Source organism: Gopherus flavomarginatus, chromosome 13 (genome assembly GCF_025201925.1).
Source record: "Gopherus flavomarginatus isolate rGopFla2 chromosome 13, rGopFla2.mat.asm, whole genome shotgun sequence".
Classification (NCBI taxonomy): domain Eukaryota; kingdom Metazoa; phylum Chordata; order Testudines; family Testudinidae; genus Gopherus; species Gopherus flavomarginatus.
The window spans coordinates 13,024,362-13,037,934 of record NC_066629.1 but is presented as its reverse complement, the minus strand read 5'-3'; the positions used below and the strand labels follow the sequence as shown (position 1 = coordinate 13,037,934).

Here is a 13,573-nt window from a genome sequence, read left to right as displayed (position 1 = left end):
CTGTGTCTTATCGCGATGTTTCATGGGCTATATAAAGGGAACCGTGGGTGGCTTGTGCACTCAGTCATCTTTCTGTGTTAGGATATTGGTTGAGGGGGTTGATGTCTCTGCCTGTTTCCTGGGGCTCAGGAGGAACCTGGCTGCTGCTGCTTCAGGGCTTGGGCCCTTGCCTGGCTGGGGTCCCCCTAGGGCTGACTGGGGGACCCAGGCACTCTCCAGTCATCCTCCCCATGGGCAGTCCCTGCCTGTCGCCTTGGGTGTGAAAACACATAACTCAGGCCTGGTTCCTAGCTGAGCTGGACTAGTCCTTGTGCCACCCCACAGAAACCTGGGCAAGGCTCGCCAGCACCCTGCTGGCCAGGCTATGGAGGGATGAGAAACCAGGGAAACTTAGCACAGCCCTCTCACTAAAGTACCTATAGGGGGTTGGATGGAAATCCTATGCAAGCTTTAAGACCCAAAGGGTTGCTGCAAAAACCATGCAAAATGCGGGAGTGTGACAGTAAGAGCCCCAGGAAAGCACTGTGTGTGGCCGTTGCCTTCTGAAGTCTGAGACTGATTAAATGGGTGAAAAAGTAATATAAACAATACCTTGCAAACAGCATTTGCTTAGGCTGTGGTAATTGCTGAACCTACTGGGCTAGCAGTATTGTGTTCTACAGTACTGAAATAAAGGAGTTCTAGCAATGTTGCTTATGCTACCCTTTGTTTTAGGAGTGTGTTAAGGATTTGTAGTTCTTAAATTAAAAAAAAATTAAACATCTCAGTCCTTATAAAGTGATTATGCTTTCTGTTTAAATATCTCCCACTTCAGTATGTGGGCCAAGTGCTTACACTAAGTAACTATATGCAGCCTTGTCCTTGCAAACAGCAAAATGAACAATGAAATCATTTTAAAACAAATGCTATGAATGACATTTGTTGAATATGTAAAAATGTAGTCTTACTCATCATACTAGAACTAAAATGTCTTCCTTACTCTGATTTCTCTCAGGAAGATGAAAGCTTTTTTTTTTTTTTTTTAAGTTTTGGTACACTGATATGGATAATACCATTTCCCCTTTGAGGAGCCTATAACATTTTTTTAGGTTCCTTAAATATTTTAAAACAGTATAAATTAGGAAACTTATTTTAAGACATTCAGGATGCTTGCTTCTTCCCCTCGTTCTGTCTGAGAGATGACTTTAGGTTTGTGAATCAGTAATCTTCCTAATAGTAGTATGTGAACCTACCCTGTTTTGAAAAAGTCTGCTTTGACTCACTGCATTGACCCCTAAAGGGAGAAAAAAGTCTCTGAACAGGAGCCTACCTCAGTCAGACTTGCTATACAGAGCTCATAGCAAGAAACAGGGAGTGCTGAAGCCTGAAGGCCCTGTCTTGGAGATGTTGAAGCCACATGGCCTATCATTATGGAAAAGGGTGACCCTTGGAGGTTCGGCACACTACAGAGTTAACCTGGCAGCCATTTTAAAGGCCAGAGCATAATCCAGACCGTGTGAATCCGTGACACAGCAATCTGTCTCAAGCAATGTTTCTGTTTCATATGGCGGAAGTGGCATTTAATGATTCCTTTTTGATCAACAAAAGGGAGTGGGAGTTACTGAAACGTTAGCCACATCTACACTAGGAAAATAGTTCTCAAACAATTAACGTGTTAAAATAATGACTTGCCTCTTTTAGAATAGGATTTTAACCAGGGTTAGCCATTAACACTTCAAAATATTAAGTGTTGAAACCATTCGTAAATTTCAAAATGACTCTATCCTGACTGTTTCGCTACATAATCACTCATGTAATTAATAATGTTACAGTAAAAACACTGGAATTTTCCAAGAAGCAGCACTTCCCTGACTCCCCCCCTGTGTCCCACATCTCTACCAGAAATCCAGTAGCTCCTCCCCCACCTCCTACAACCCCGGGTTTGAAATGTGGCAGGTCATGGGCAGACAACAATGGCTAGGTTAGCTGGAGGTGGGAAGGCAGTTAGAAAAGAGCTACTGCTGCCTCAGGGCAGCCCTGAAAATCATAGGAATGAAGGAGCTTCTCTCACAGTGAGAGCTTGTCCTTCAGATGCCAAAATCTATAATGAGTGGGAGTTTGCAATACTGGAGATAGTTTCTCCTGCATTAGACAAATAGTGTTGTCTTCAGATTGTTAATGATTGATATTGGTCTGCAGAAAACTGAAAGTCTTCCTGGTCTGGGGATAGTTATGGTTCTGAGCCTTAATTAGCTTCGCTGTGTTTCTTGGGGACACAAGTAGTGTTTTGCTTTGTTTAATCTCTCAAAAACTTTGGTGAATTTTTCTTGTATGGTTTGATGTCAGAGCAATTTTTATAGAAACTAGTGATGAAGCCTTCAGGGCTATGGGGCATTCCTCTCTAGAGAGTGTTGATTTCCCGCTTATTCCCTCCTATACTGGATTTGTTTTTCTCTATTTTGCAGTAAGCTTATTTCCTACGGTCTCCAAAATGTTTGTGTCAAAGTTTTGGAAGCAGTATCTGATCTACATATTGCAGGATGGCATTGTCCACTTGTGAAGGGTTTTCTGAAACACATGGGGGATCTGATGTATAAACCCAGTACACAAAGTTCTAAAAATTGTTTTTATTCTGATGCTTGCCTCATCCAAGACTCTGCGGTCTGCCCTGACGAGTAGGCATAATTCACACAGTAACTTGAGATTTCAGATCAAAAGCACAAACACAAAGAGCCAAAGAAACACCATGGGGAGCCAAGAGGAGCAGAACTGCTGCGGTTTCCTTGGATCTTGCGCTGGAGGCGAAACAAAGGAAAAACTCAGAAACTAAAAGAACTCCTACCAACTGTTTCTATTTTGCACTACCTGGTTATTTATATTAAGTGATGGAGCATGTCTGAATTATCATAATCAGCATTAAAGCTGACTACCTTTCAAAAAAGAAATTTGTGGGGTGAGTCACAAAACTTATTTTCAAGATTGTGCTTTCAAGGTAAGATAGTGACAAGAAGTGTTACATGTGATCCACTGGATGAATACCAAACCCATTCCTTCCACTCTGATCCAGAAGCAGGGAGGTTAAGTAGTTTGGATGCAAACTGAAATCCAATGTCTGAATCACAGCCTAGCATTACCATCTTTTAAACCTTGACCTCCTGGATAGTGAGCACATCATTGGTGTGGTTGAGTGTGGTATTCTATTACATAGCCAGGGCAGGGCAAAGAAACATAATGGCCCCAAAGAAAATGTGGGATGCTTTTAATAACTTGCAAGAACAAGTCACAAAAATAATGGGGTGGAGCAACTCTAACCCGCCAGATGCAAATCATTCACTCTCCAAATGTCTAATTCACCTCCCTTTAAGGCCTATTCATCCTGCCTCCTGAGAATGAGACTTCAGTCTTTGATTATCTTACTGCCATCTTCATACCTCCCAGTCTTGTACTATGATTTTGCATCAGCTCCCTTGGCAATTTAGCATGATTTTCATACCCTTTGAACCTTACAAGATGGAACCCCTATCAAAATTATGATTGAGCAAGCCATCCACCCTAGATCAGCTTCTTATCAGTGTCCTGGGCTATCCAGGTTCCTCACCGAGCCCTTTCTGCTCTGGATAAATGATGTGACTCTCCCAAAATGTCAGTCCACACGAGGCTTTGCTTTAGTCATATTCAACTCACTTATACCCACCTCTTCAAAGCCAAGGTGTTATGGACAGTACAGAATTAAACTTTTGACTCTTTGGAGTAGGGTTGGATTCTGGTTCTAGCCACATGGTGTGATGATGCCCCACTTCCCATCAACTGTGTTGCTACAGGAGCATGTTAACTTTATGACACAAACATCATCACCTTGTGACACCAGCTCAGAGGAGCCCATGCTTTGTGCACCTAACCGTGGGGTGTGGGTGGAAAGAAAGTACTAGTTGAACAAGGGAGCGAGCACCTTCTCTCCTGAGACAGGTTTGAATCAGACAGGTTATGATGTGATGATGTTGCAGAGTGAATGTCCAGGCACTGCATGTACTGAACCCCCAAATCATGACATTCTGCTTATCAGTGGCAGTGGCAGGTTAGGGTGTGATTGGATGGTTCCTCCACTTTGGCTTCAGAGATGGAATTATCTCCTTTTCTGACTCCACTGAAATGCCCCGGAAGCTGCATGCAGAGCAAGCTGGGGAAGGAGGGAAGTCGCATTGATTGACTCAGATAGGAAAGTTTTGACTTAGGCTTTTGCCCCTTTTCCAAACGAATCTAAAATGAAAAGGAAACTAACACTCACAGGCAGAGCCCAGTAGATGGGGATGTCGCTGCAGAGAATATTCAGAGTTGTTCCTAGTGTAGTGCGGTCAGCTGGTTCCGCCTCTCTGAAGTTGTAAGACATTTTGTCTCCAGAGACCTGCTGGAAAAGAAGTTGCCACAGTCTAGCCCTTCATATGAGCAAGGTGCAAAGCACTGGTGCTTGATACCAGCAAGCAAGAAACCAAGTAGAGCTCTAGTCAGTGGAAATGTTCTGTAGCTTTCCTATAGCAGCTGTGGAGCACAGTTTCGTTAGCTAGAAGTAAATCTCTCTCAAAGTCACAAGAACTGTCTTTCACACCCAGGACCATGACATCCAGCCAAATGCAGAACATTGGGCTGCCACTCATCTGGGCTTCAGCAATTTGATCTAGTGTTCCCAGCTACCAGGGGATACCGTCCTCTGCAGGGCAGGACAGGTGCCTCGGTGAGTTTTGTACAGATTTTTTAAATGAGATGTAATGTATTGAACTGTAAGCGGAACCTTGGTGGATGATTGACACCACGGTGAGTCCTATGAGACTCATCCAGCTCCCCTCGCCTACCCCCGAAGTCAGACATCACTGGGTTCCCAGGGACTGCAGTTCAACAATCCATCTCTAACATTATCCCTCGGTTCTGTCAGACGGAGGGGACATAAAAGGGCCATGAAAGTAAGGTCATGCCTGCACTGCATTTTAAAACCCATGGCAGCGAGTCTCAAAGCCTGGGTCTACAGTCTTGGGCTCACAGGGCTTGTGCTACAGTACCAAAAGCAGCAATGTAGACATTCGGGCTCAGGCTCTGAAGTCTGGGAATGAGGATGGGTTTCAGAGCCTGAGTCACAACATCTACACTGCTGTTGTTAGCGCTGCAATGCAAGCCCAAATCTGTAGACCCAGGCTCTGACACTCACTGCCACGGGTTTTAAAACACAGTGTAGATGTACCCTAAGAGGCTGAGGTGAGAGAATTTTGTATCCAAGTATGCCAAGAGCAGGATCTCTTGGTAACAGCAGAGAGTGCAGCAGCTCTTTAACATCCTGCTGAATACAGCCTGTATTTAATGGGAAAATGCCTTTGAAAGCACATTTGTAGATAGCTATCTTGAGTTTCTGATTTGAGCCCTATATAGCAAACAGGTAGTGTCATTCAGAGCCATCCTAGAGAGTATGGTACTGGTCATTCCATCAGCTGCCTGGGGAGATCTGGTACACTCAATGTATCCAGCTGTAATTCAGAAACTCACTTTCAGGGGAAATGTGGGTTCTAAAATACTGTGTCTAACTCGGAGGGGGCCAGAGTACAATTTAAGTTATGGATTGTGGACTGGGTCTATGAAGTTAGTGCTAAGGATCCAAACCAGATTGGCCACTGCTGTCCCTAGGAGGCTTGCAAATGATTGAGGGTAGAATATGAACCTTATATTCTAGTTACTGTTGCATTCAGAATTACTCGGTGGGGAAAATGATGCCACGAACTTTTAGAATCATTTCCTCCCTTCATTTATTTGGTCATTTGTACATGCAGTTATTTAGTATCCCTATATAATTGTGAGCACAAATTAGCTAAATTTGTACACTTAGGTTACTTGGAAATTGTCCCTAGATGATCATTAGGCATCAAGGGTAACTACCCACCAAGATGAATTTGGAGCAGTTTCTCTCTCTCTTAGAGCTGCTTCAGTCTACGAGAGTGTTATTACATTTTGAAAGTTTATTTTCAAGCCATATGGGCTAGAAATATAACTTTAAAAATATGAAATCTTATATACTACCGAATCTGATTCTTTCAGAGAAGCTGGATAAATATATTAAGTAGGCCAGGAGTTTGGCACCCCAGGTTTAAAATTTGTTGCTTTCAATCAAAGTCACAAGTAAGTAATACAAGAATGTGATAAAAGCCCAGACTTGGAACCTTACTTTGGTGTAAAAATGTGGGAGATCTCTGGAAATTTCATCCAAGCTTGGTATGTTGAGTTTATCCATCTTCATCACAAAACATTTTTTACTGTTGGTGATTCTGAGACCTATTAGACCCTACAAGCAAACATCCAAAACATCAGTATGAGGCACTTGCAAGAAATAAAGTTCCAAGTGTTCACTGACCAACAAGATAACCTGTGACGTTTCCCTGGGTAAAAGCTTGTATAGAAGTTGTTATTTCCCCAGTAGAGGTGCCTGGGCTGGTCTTGCCTATGCCCCCAGCAGAGAAGCTGTGCAAAGGTTATGAAAAGTTTTCACAAAGTTTACTGCAAACGCTGTCATCCATTCTTCTTTTGGGCCATTTCACAACCTAGAATTTCAGTGGGTGTTTGTGGAATAGCCAAACTCTAAACTTTAAGGGCTATATTTTCTGTTCAGCAAAGGAGCAGCAGAGAGGAAAAGATAGCTTGAAGCCATCTTTACATTCCTCTAATCTTGGAACTTCTGGCATGAGAGCAACCTGGATGCTGCACTAAATTATACACAGCTCCAAGGGTCCACTCAGGCAGCTGGGGATAACTGAGGTTTAGGGATGCCCCAACCCTGCCCTTTTCTTCTGGGAACTCTTCTCCATACACCAGGAGCTTGAGTGTGGGGGAGAAGAGCCACTATGCTTTAGTCCACCTGCTAATTCCCCCTTACACAAAGGACCAGAGGGCTGGATTGCCTGCTTTGCCTTAGTGGGGTCAAGAATCTGGCCCTAAGTGTCTTAACAGCGACTGGTTTTCATCTGAAAGGAAATTTGAAATTTGTACTTTTGAAAATATCACTTAGAACTTCAGTGAAAAGGAGACTCCTTTTCATTCAATAGTAGTTTATTTTTGAGCAAAATATAATGACTTTTTAAAAATCGGCTCATTCTTGAAAATTCAAAATGAAATATAAAACCCTGGATGTACGTTTTAGAATAGTTTCAGACTTACGTTTAACTCTCTCTGAACCGCAGTCTGCCAACTAGATGAACTGGTGTTTAGTTTAACACTGGTCTATCCAGCATTTCTGCCTCCATCTGGGACCATTCAGATAAGGAGCGATGGTGTAATTTTCAACTCAGTAAAGTTTAAAATTAGTTAGAGAGAGGCTACCTCCTGCTCTGGCAGGTACAGAACATCCTAGTGACTTGGATCAGACCAATGGTTCTCAAACTCTTTTTTCACGGACCACTTGAAAATTGCTGAGGGTCTCGGCGGACCACTTAATGATCTTCCCAAATGTTGTTTGTACCATTTATCATGCACGCTCCAAGGATAGGTTCACTAATAATGGAATGGGCCAGCCTCACTTGGTCTGCCTGCCTAAGTAAAACCTACTGTCTCCTGCATAGTAGTCTGGAAGAACCTATTCTAATGGGAGGCCTGATCAGAGATCAGATTGGCAAAGATCGTGGTCCTCTGCTGTAATTCCTGGAACACAGTGGAAAAGGCAGAACTTTCTTGGCATAAGCACAAGTGGCTCTGGCTTGTTGATTATCTGAACTCAACCTTTTCCTCTTTCCAGTACAATCCAGCTCTTTCAGCCCATTTGCTTGCACTTACTTGGTTATAGTTGTACACAACAGTGGCTGTGGATTTCTTTCTTTTAATGTGGAAAGCGGCCACATTCTCCCGTTCATTTACCATGGCCGTCTGCTCTTCCTCTTCCCCCTTGTTTCCCTGGATGACCACGTCAAGGACCTCAAAGAAACATTTCAGGGTATGAAATACCATCTGTAGACCCTAGCATATTCATCAGGGAAGTGTGAAAGTGCAGTGAGCCAAAAGCCATTCCAGATACCCTCAGAGGCTATGAGTATGTCTACACAGCAAAGAAAAATCCATGGCTGGCCCTTGCCAGTCAACTCAGGTTTGTGGGCTCGAGCTGCAAGGTTGTTTCATTACTGTGTAAACTTCTGAGCTTGGACTGGAGCCTAGACTCTAGGACCCTGTGGTGTGGGAGAGGCCCAGAGCCCAAGAAGTCTACACCGCAATGAAACAGCTCTGTAGCCCAAGCCCTAGGAGCTGTGTCAGTTGACATAGGGCAACTGCAGGTTTTTCTTTGCTGTGTAGACATACCCTGAGGCAGCTGGGAGTCCACCCATGTACAGAAAGGAGATACACAATCAGCGTTTTTTAAAGGCTGCTGATAATGCCAGTTCATTAGGTAGGCACTTGAGTGACAATCTGATCCTGCATGTGCATCCAAGGGTAGAATTTGGCCCAGTGTATTTCACACAAATACAAGAATAAAAATAACAAAGACACCCAGAGGCAAATATTGCAAAATTATAGCCGGAAGCCAGATTTCACCCTCTGTGCCGACAGAGTTTCTGTTGAGTTCAGCAGGAGCTATGACTGCATCAGAGGGCTAACTGTGCCAATAGGGGATAAGTTTTCAAAGTGGTGCACCAGACTGCCCACTCTTACTGTGAATGGAAATTTGCATGGCTAACTTCCCCAGGCACTGAGCTGGATTTACCTTAGTTCATTTCTTAACTCTGCTACAACACTTATTACAATCAAGAACTGCTATAAAGGCCTGGTCTGTATAAGCAGTGCTGGCTGATTAGAATGACACATGCAAATCACAAGGAACCCATTGCTAAATTGCCCACCGAAGAGTAAGCTGGAGACCGTCCTTGCTTTGATATGAATATATATCAGAGCCCTTTCAGACACCTTTTGAGGTTTATAAACCTGAGTTTAAGAATAGTGCCTTGATGTCACGATGATTTCTAGATCCTGATGTCATGCTGTCTGAAATAGACAGTTTGAGCTGGTAAGGTGAAAACTTTGCATTTAAGAATTATCGATAGGATTGGTAAATGTGCATTAAGGACAGAAATACATGTTTGTGCCAGGTCTGATATCTCAGAGGATAGTTTGTGGCTGAAATTGCTGGAGGCATGTTGCATAAACAAGAGTGACGGCACAAGCTTCCCACTGGCTGCCCTACTCACCTTTTCTGTGTGTTTTTGGGTCAGGTAAACTCCCACCAAAGTGCTGGCAACTATGAAGAAGCCCAGGAGAATCACCATGACTGAGGCAAGGATGATTCTTTGTTGGGTTGTGCTCACTTTGGGCATGGAGCTGTAAACCTGAAAGAAATAACTATCCCATGTTATTGATAATTCCCAGTTACAAAATGTGTCTGGCGGTGATAACATCAGAAATAGGAGACTTGTTCCTGGTAAAGTCTTGACTAAATGGTTTGATTTTGCAAACCCTTATTCAGATAAGTAGTTCTCAATCACACTAGTCTAGCTGACTTTGGCGGGACTATGTTAATGAGTAAATACTAGCAACGTGAGTACAGTTTTAAAGGATTAGGCCTTAAATGAGGAGAATATAACTGGAGAGAGGTAGCAAAAGCAAAAACCAAACATTCCTCCCCCGAAAAAACATCTTGTTTGCAGAGCTGAATTTGATGTTCTCTAGCCTCATGTTAAATTGCGCGAAACTCCAGTCAGAACATACAATGGGTTGTGCATTCAGTCAAGATTCCCTCTCCTGGGACAAGGCAGGAGAGGGACAAGATTCCCTCTCCTGCCCCCTGCCCTCCCAGTAAGGGTAAATACCATTGTCCTGGTTTAACAATTGGGAGATATTAACTGGGGAATGTACTTTCTTCCTTTCTGAGAATCATGCTGAATTCAGGCTGTTTAAAAACATGGCCGGGGGACAGACTTCAGTCTCCTATCCCATCTAGGTGTGTGACATCAAGGTGATTCATCTGAGACAAGTACACTCTGCGCATAACTCCTTGTTTGATCAAATCACTAGCTAACAGGCATTGATTAAATATTTCAGGAAGACACACGCTACCAAACAGGAGGTATCCAATTCCTTCTAACCACTGCAAAAATTACATGTTACTTACAGGTGGCTGAGCAGGCATGGTGAGCTCGGTAGTACTTTTGCAATCCATATTTTCTGTCCCTCACTGTAAATCCAAGGCAACTGTTTTCCCTCTCAGGAGCCAGCCCATGCTTTTATAAAGGGTCCAGGGATCCAGTTTTCTTTTTCCCAGTATGATTTTTAAAGCCCTGAACTTCCTTGTTATTGCTGCAGGAATTTTTCATGATTGTCCAAACGTGATAATAGAAACAAACCATTATAAAACTATCAAATTTATTACTAACAGGGCCTCATAAAATCATCTCTTGTCTGGGAACCGGGAAGGCTTTAAAAAAGGAGCTGGAATCACATTTTGGACATAAGTTGTGCTGAAATTTAAAATGTGTGTTTAAAGAAGAGAAGGCTTCTGGCAGGGTATTCTCCAGGAGGGGTCTTTAACATAAGGATTGGTTCACCCTTGGTCCAATCAGTCTGAATTGAAATTCTCAGGTCCACTAAAACCAACCTTCCTAAATTAGTCCCAGAAGACTGCAAGATAGCTAATATGGTGTCAACATTTAAAACGGCCAAATTGAATGACCCAGGTGATTATAGACTGACATCAATTCTGGGCAAAATAACGAAGCAGCTGCTACAGGACTCGATTAATAAAGAATTAAAGGAGGGTAATATAGTTAATACCAATCAACATGGGTATATGGAAAATATGTATGTCAACTAACTTGCAATGTGAATGAAAAGATATCAAGTTTGACTTGGTGCCGCACAACATTTTGATTAAACAAAGCTATATGATATAAAATGAACATGCCACACATTAAATGAATTCAAAGCTGGCTAACTGCTAGGTTTTAAAATGTCGTTGTAAATGAGGACTCACCATTGAGTGGGTATGTTTCTAGTGGGGTTCCACAGAGATATGTTTTTGGCCCGATGCTATTCAACATTTTTCTGACCTGGAAGAAAGCAAAAAGTCATCACTGATAAAGTTTTCAGGTGAGAAAAAAATTGTGAGAGTGATAAACAAGGAAGAAGACAGATCACTAATACAGAGCAATTTGGATCACTTGATAAACTGGGCATAAGCAAACAATATATGTTTTAATCTGACTAAAAGTAACGTATACATCTGGGAACAAATGATGAAGGCCATAGGCACCGACTTCCCCTCTACCCAGGGGGGTGCTCAATCCACCCCCTCCACCAGGCCCTGCCCCCACCCTACATCTCCCCGCCCCTGGTCTGCCCCCACAACACCCCCACTCCACCCCTCCCTTGAAGCCCTGAAGCTGTTCGTGGCATGCAGGAGGCACGTGGAGGGAGGGAGAGAAGTGATCGGGGGGGCCTCTGGTGGAGGAGAGGTGCTGGGGGGTGAGGGAGAGTGGGGGGAGCTTGGCTGCCAGTGGGTGCTGAGCACCCACTAATTTGGAGTGATGAAGGCTGTCCTTACGTGATGGGGGACTTTATCCTGGCGGTGACTCTGAAAAAGATTTGGGGAAGGAGTGGATAATTAGGTGAACATGAGCCCCCAGTGCAACTCTATGGCCAAAAAGGCTCATGCAATGCTTGAATCCATAAACGGGATTCTCGGGTAGGAGTAGAAAGATTATCTTACTTCTGTATTTGGCATTGGTGCGACTGCTGCTGGAATAGTGTGTCTAGCTCTGGTGTGTACAATTCAAGAAGGATGTTGAAAAACTGGAGAGGGTTCAGAGAAGAACAAGAAGAATGATTAAAGAGTTAGAAAACATGTCTTATGGCGATAGACCAAAGAAGCTCAGTCTGTTTAGGCTAACAAGGAGAAGGTTAAGGGGTGACGTGATTACAGTCTATGAGAACCTACATGAGGAACAAATACTAAATAATGGGCTCCTCAGTTTAGCAGAGGAAGGTCTAATATGGTCCAAAGGCTGGAAGTTGAAGCTAGAGAAATTCAGACTGGAAATAAAGCACACATTTTAAACAATGAGGTTAATTAACCATTGCAACAATTTACCAAGGGTCATGGTGCAGTTTCTATCACTGATGTGATTGGAATAACAGAGATTTGGTGGGATAACTCACATGACTGGAGTCCTGTCATGGATGGATATAAACTGTCTAGGAAGGACAGGCAGGGCAGAAAAGATGGGGGAGTTGCATTATATGTAAGAGAACAGTATGACTGCTCAGAGCTCTGGTATGAAACTGCAGAAAAACCTGAGAGTCTCTTGATTAAATTTAGAAGTGTGAGCAACAAGTGTGATGTCGTGGTGGGAGTCTGCTATAGACCACCAGACCAGGGGGATGAGGTGGACGAGGCTTTCTTCCGGCAACTAGCGGAAGTTACTAGATTGCAGGCCCTGGTTCTCATGGGAGACTTTAATCACCCTGATATCTGCTGGGACAGCAATACAGCGGTGCACAGATAATCCAGGAAGTTTTTGGAAAGTGTAGGGGACAATTTCCTGGTCCAAGTGCTGGAGGAACCAACTAGGGGCAGAGCTCTTCTTGACCTGCTGCTCACAAACAGAGAAGAGTTAGTAGGGGAAGAAAAAATGGATGGGAACCTGGGAGGCAGTGACCATGAGATGGTTGAGTTCAGGATCCTGACACAAGGAAGAAAGGAGAGCAGCAAAATACGGACCCTGGACTTCAGAAAAGCAGACTTTGACTCCCTCAGGGAACTGATGGGCAGGATCCCCTGGGAAAATAACATCAGAGGGAAAGGAGTCCAGGAGAGCTGGCTGTATTTTAAAGGATCCTTATTGAGTTTGCAGGAAAAAACCATCCTGATGTGTAGAAAGAATAGTAAATATGGAAGCAAAGTAACAGTCCAAATCACCATCCACGCTGCTGTTCCCATGAGTTATGGAATATAGAAAGAATGTTTATTTTGCTACGTGTTTCTGTTTGCTCTCCCTGGTTCCCCCAGGATAACTCCACAAGCAGGAACAATAGCAGACTTTGTCCAGTTGCCTTTGGACTCCAATTACTTGATAAGGGGTGATTTTAACCCAAGGCTCAGGCAACTAAAACGTGCTGAAAGCCAAAAGAGCCATCAGCAGTAATGGAGGACCAAGGCAGAGTTACTGCAATGTAACAAGGGAGTGTGCTCTCAAACTCCAACAACAGTCAAGAAATGAACATTATTGTTATACTTCCAAAGGGTGCCATGTACAGAACTCTAGAAGATCACTGATGTGGTGTCCTTGAGGATGTGGGAAGAGAGAAGGGCCCAATGTGAGAAGAGAGAAGGGCCCAATGGACTCTCCTCCCCAATGGCACGGGCCTTTTACTTCCATTTCAGCACAGAATTGTCATCTTTCTCTGAGAATACAGGACATGAATGGGTCCAGTGACTCCACCCTGCATAAACATTGCCCATACCCCCATGCTTACCTGACTCATTGTAAATAACTAGTTACAGGCTGGAGGATGATTTTAGCTGCCTCCAGCCTCCTACAGCAGGAAGAGTGGAGCCCATCAGCTTATGCTGGGACCACACTTCGTTACC

The 13,573-nt window shown here is 43.6% G+C and overlaps 1 protein-coding gene across 4 annotated transcripts in view; it reads right to left on the bottom strand.

Annotated features, from left to right (window-relative positions):
- Positions 1-2,599: 2,599 nt before the first annotated feature.
- LOC127033669 (pulmonary surfactant-associated protein C-like) overlaps positions 2,600-13,573 on the bottom strand; it is a 31,964-nt gene continuing 20,990 nt past the window's right edge. For 3 of the 4 annotated variants that reach the window (XM_050921760.1, XM_050921761.1, XM_050921759.1), the window contains 6 exons: positions 10,958-11,033; positions 9,180-9,317; positions 7,780-7,917; positions 6,182-6,298; positions 4,265-4,384; positions 2,600-2,774 (listed from right to left, as the gene is read on the bottom strand). In XM_050921760.1, coding sequence (XP_050777717.1) covers positions 2,691-2,774; positions 4,265-4,384; positions 6,182-6,298; positions 7,780-7,917; positions 9,180-9,317; positions 10,958-10,960 — 600 coding nt within the window. In that variant the 5' untranslated portion in view covers positions 10,961-11,033 and the 3' untranslated portion in view covers positions 2,600-2,690. The remainder of the gene's footprint in view (positions 2,775-4,264; positions 4,385-6,181; positions 6,299-7,779; positions 7,918-9,179; positions 9,318-10,957; positions 11,034-13,573) is intronic. The other variant, XM_050921762.1, reaches the window with a different exon arrangement.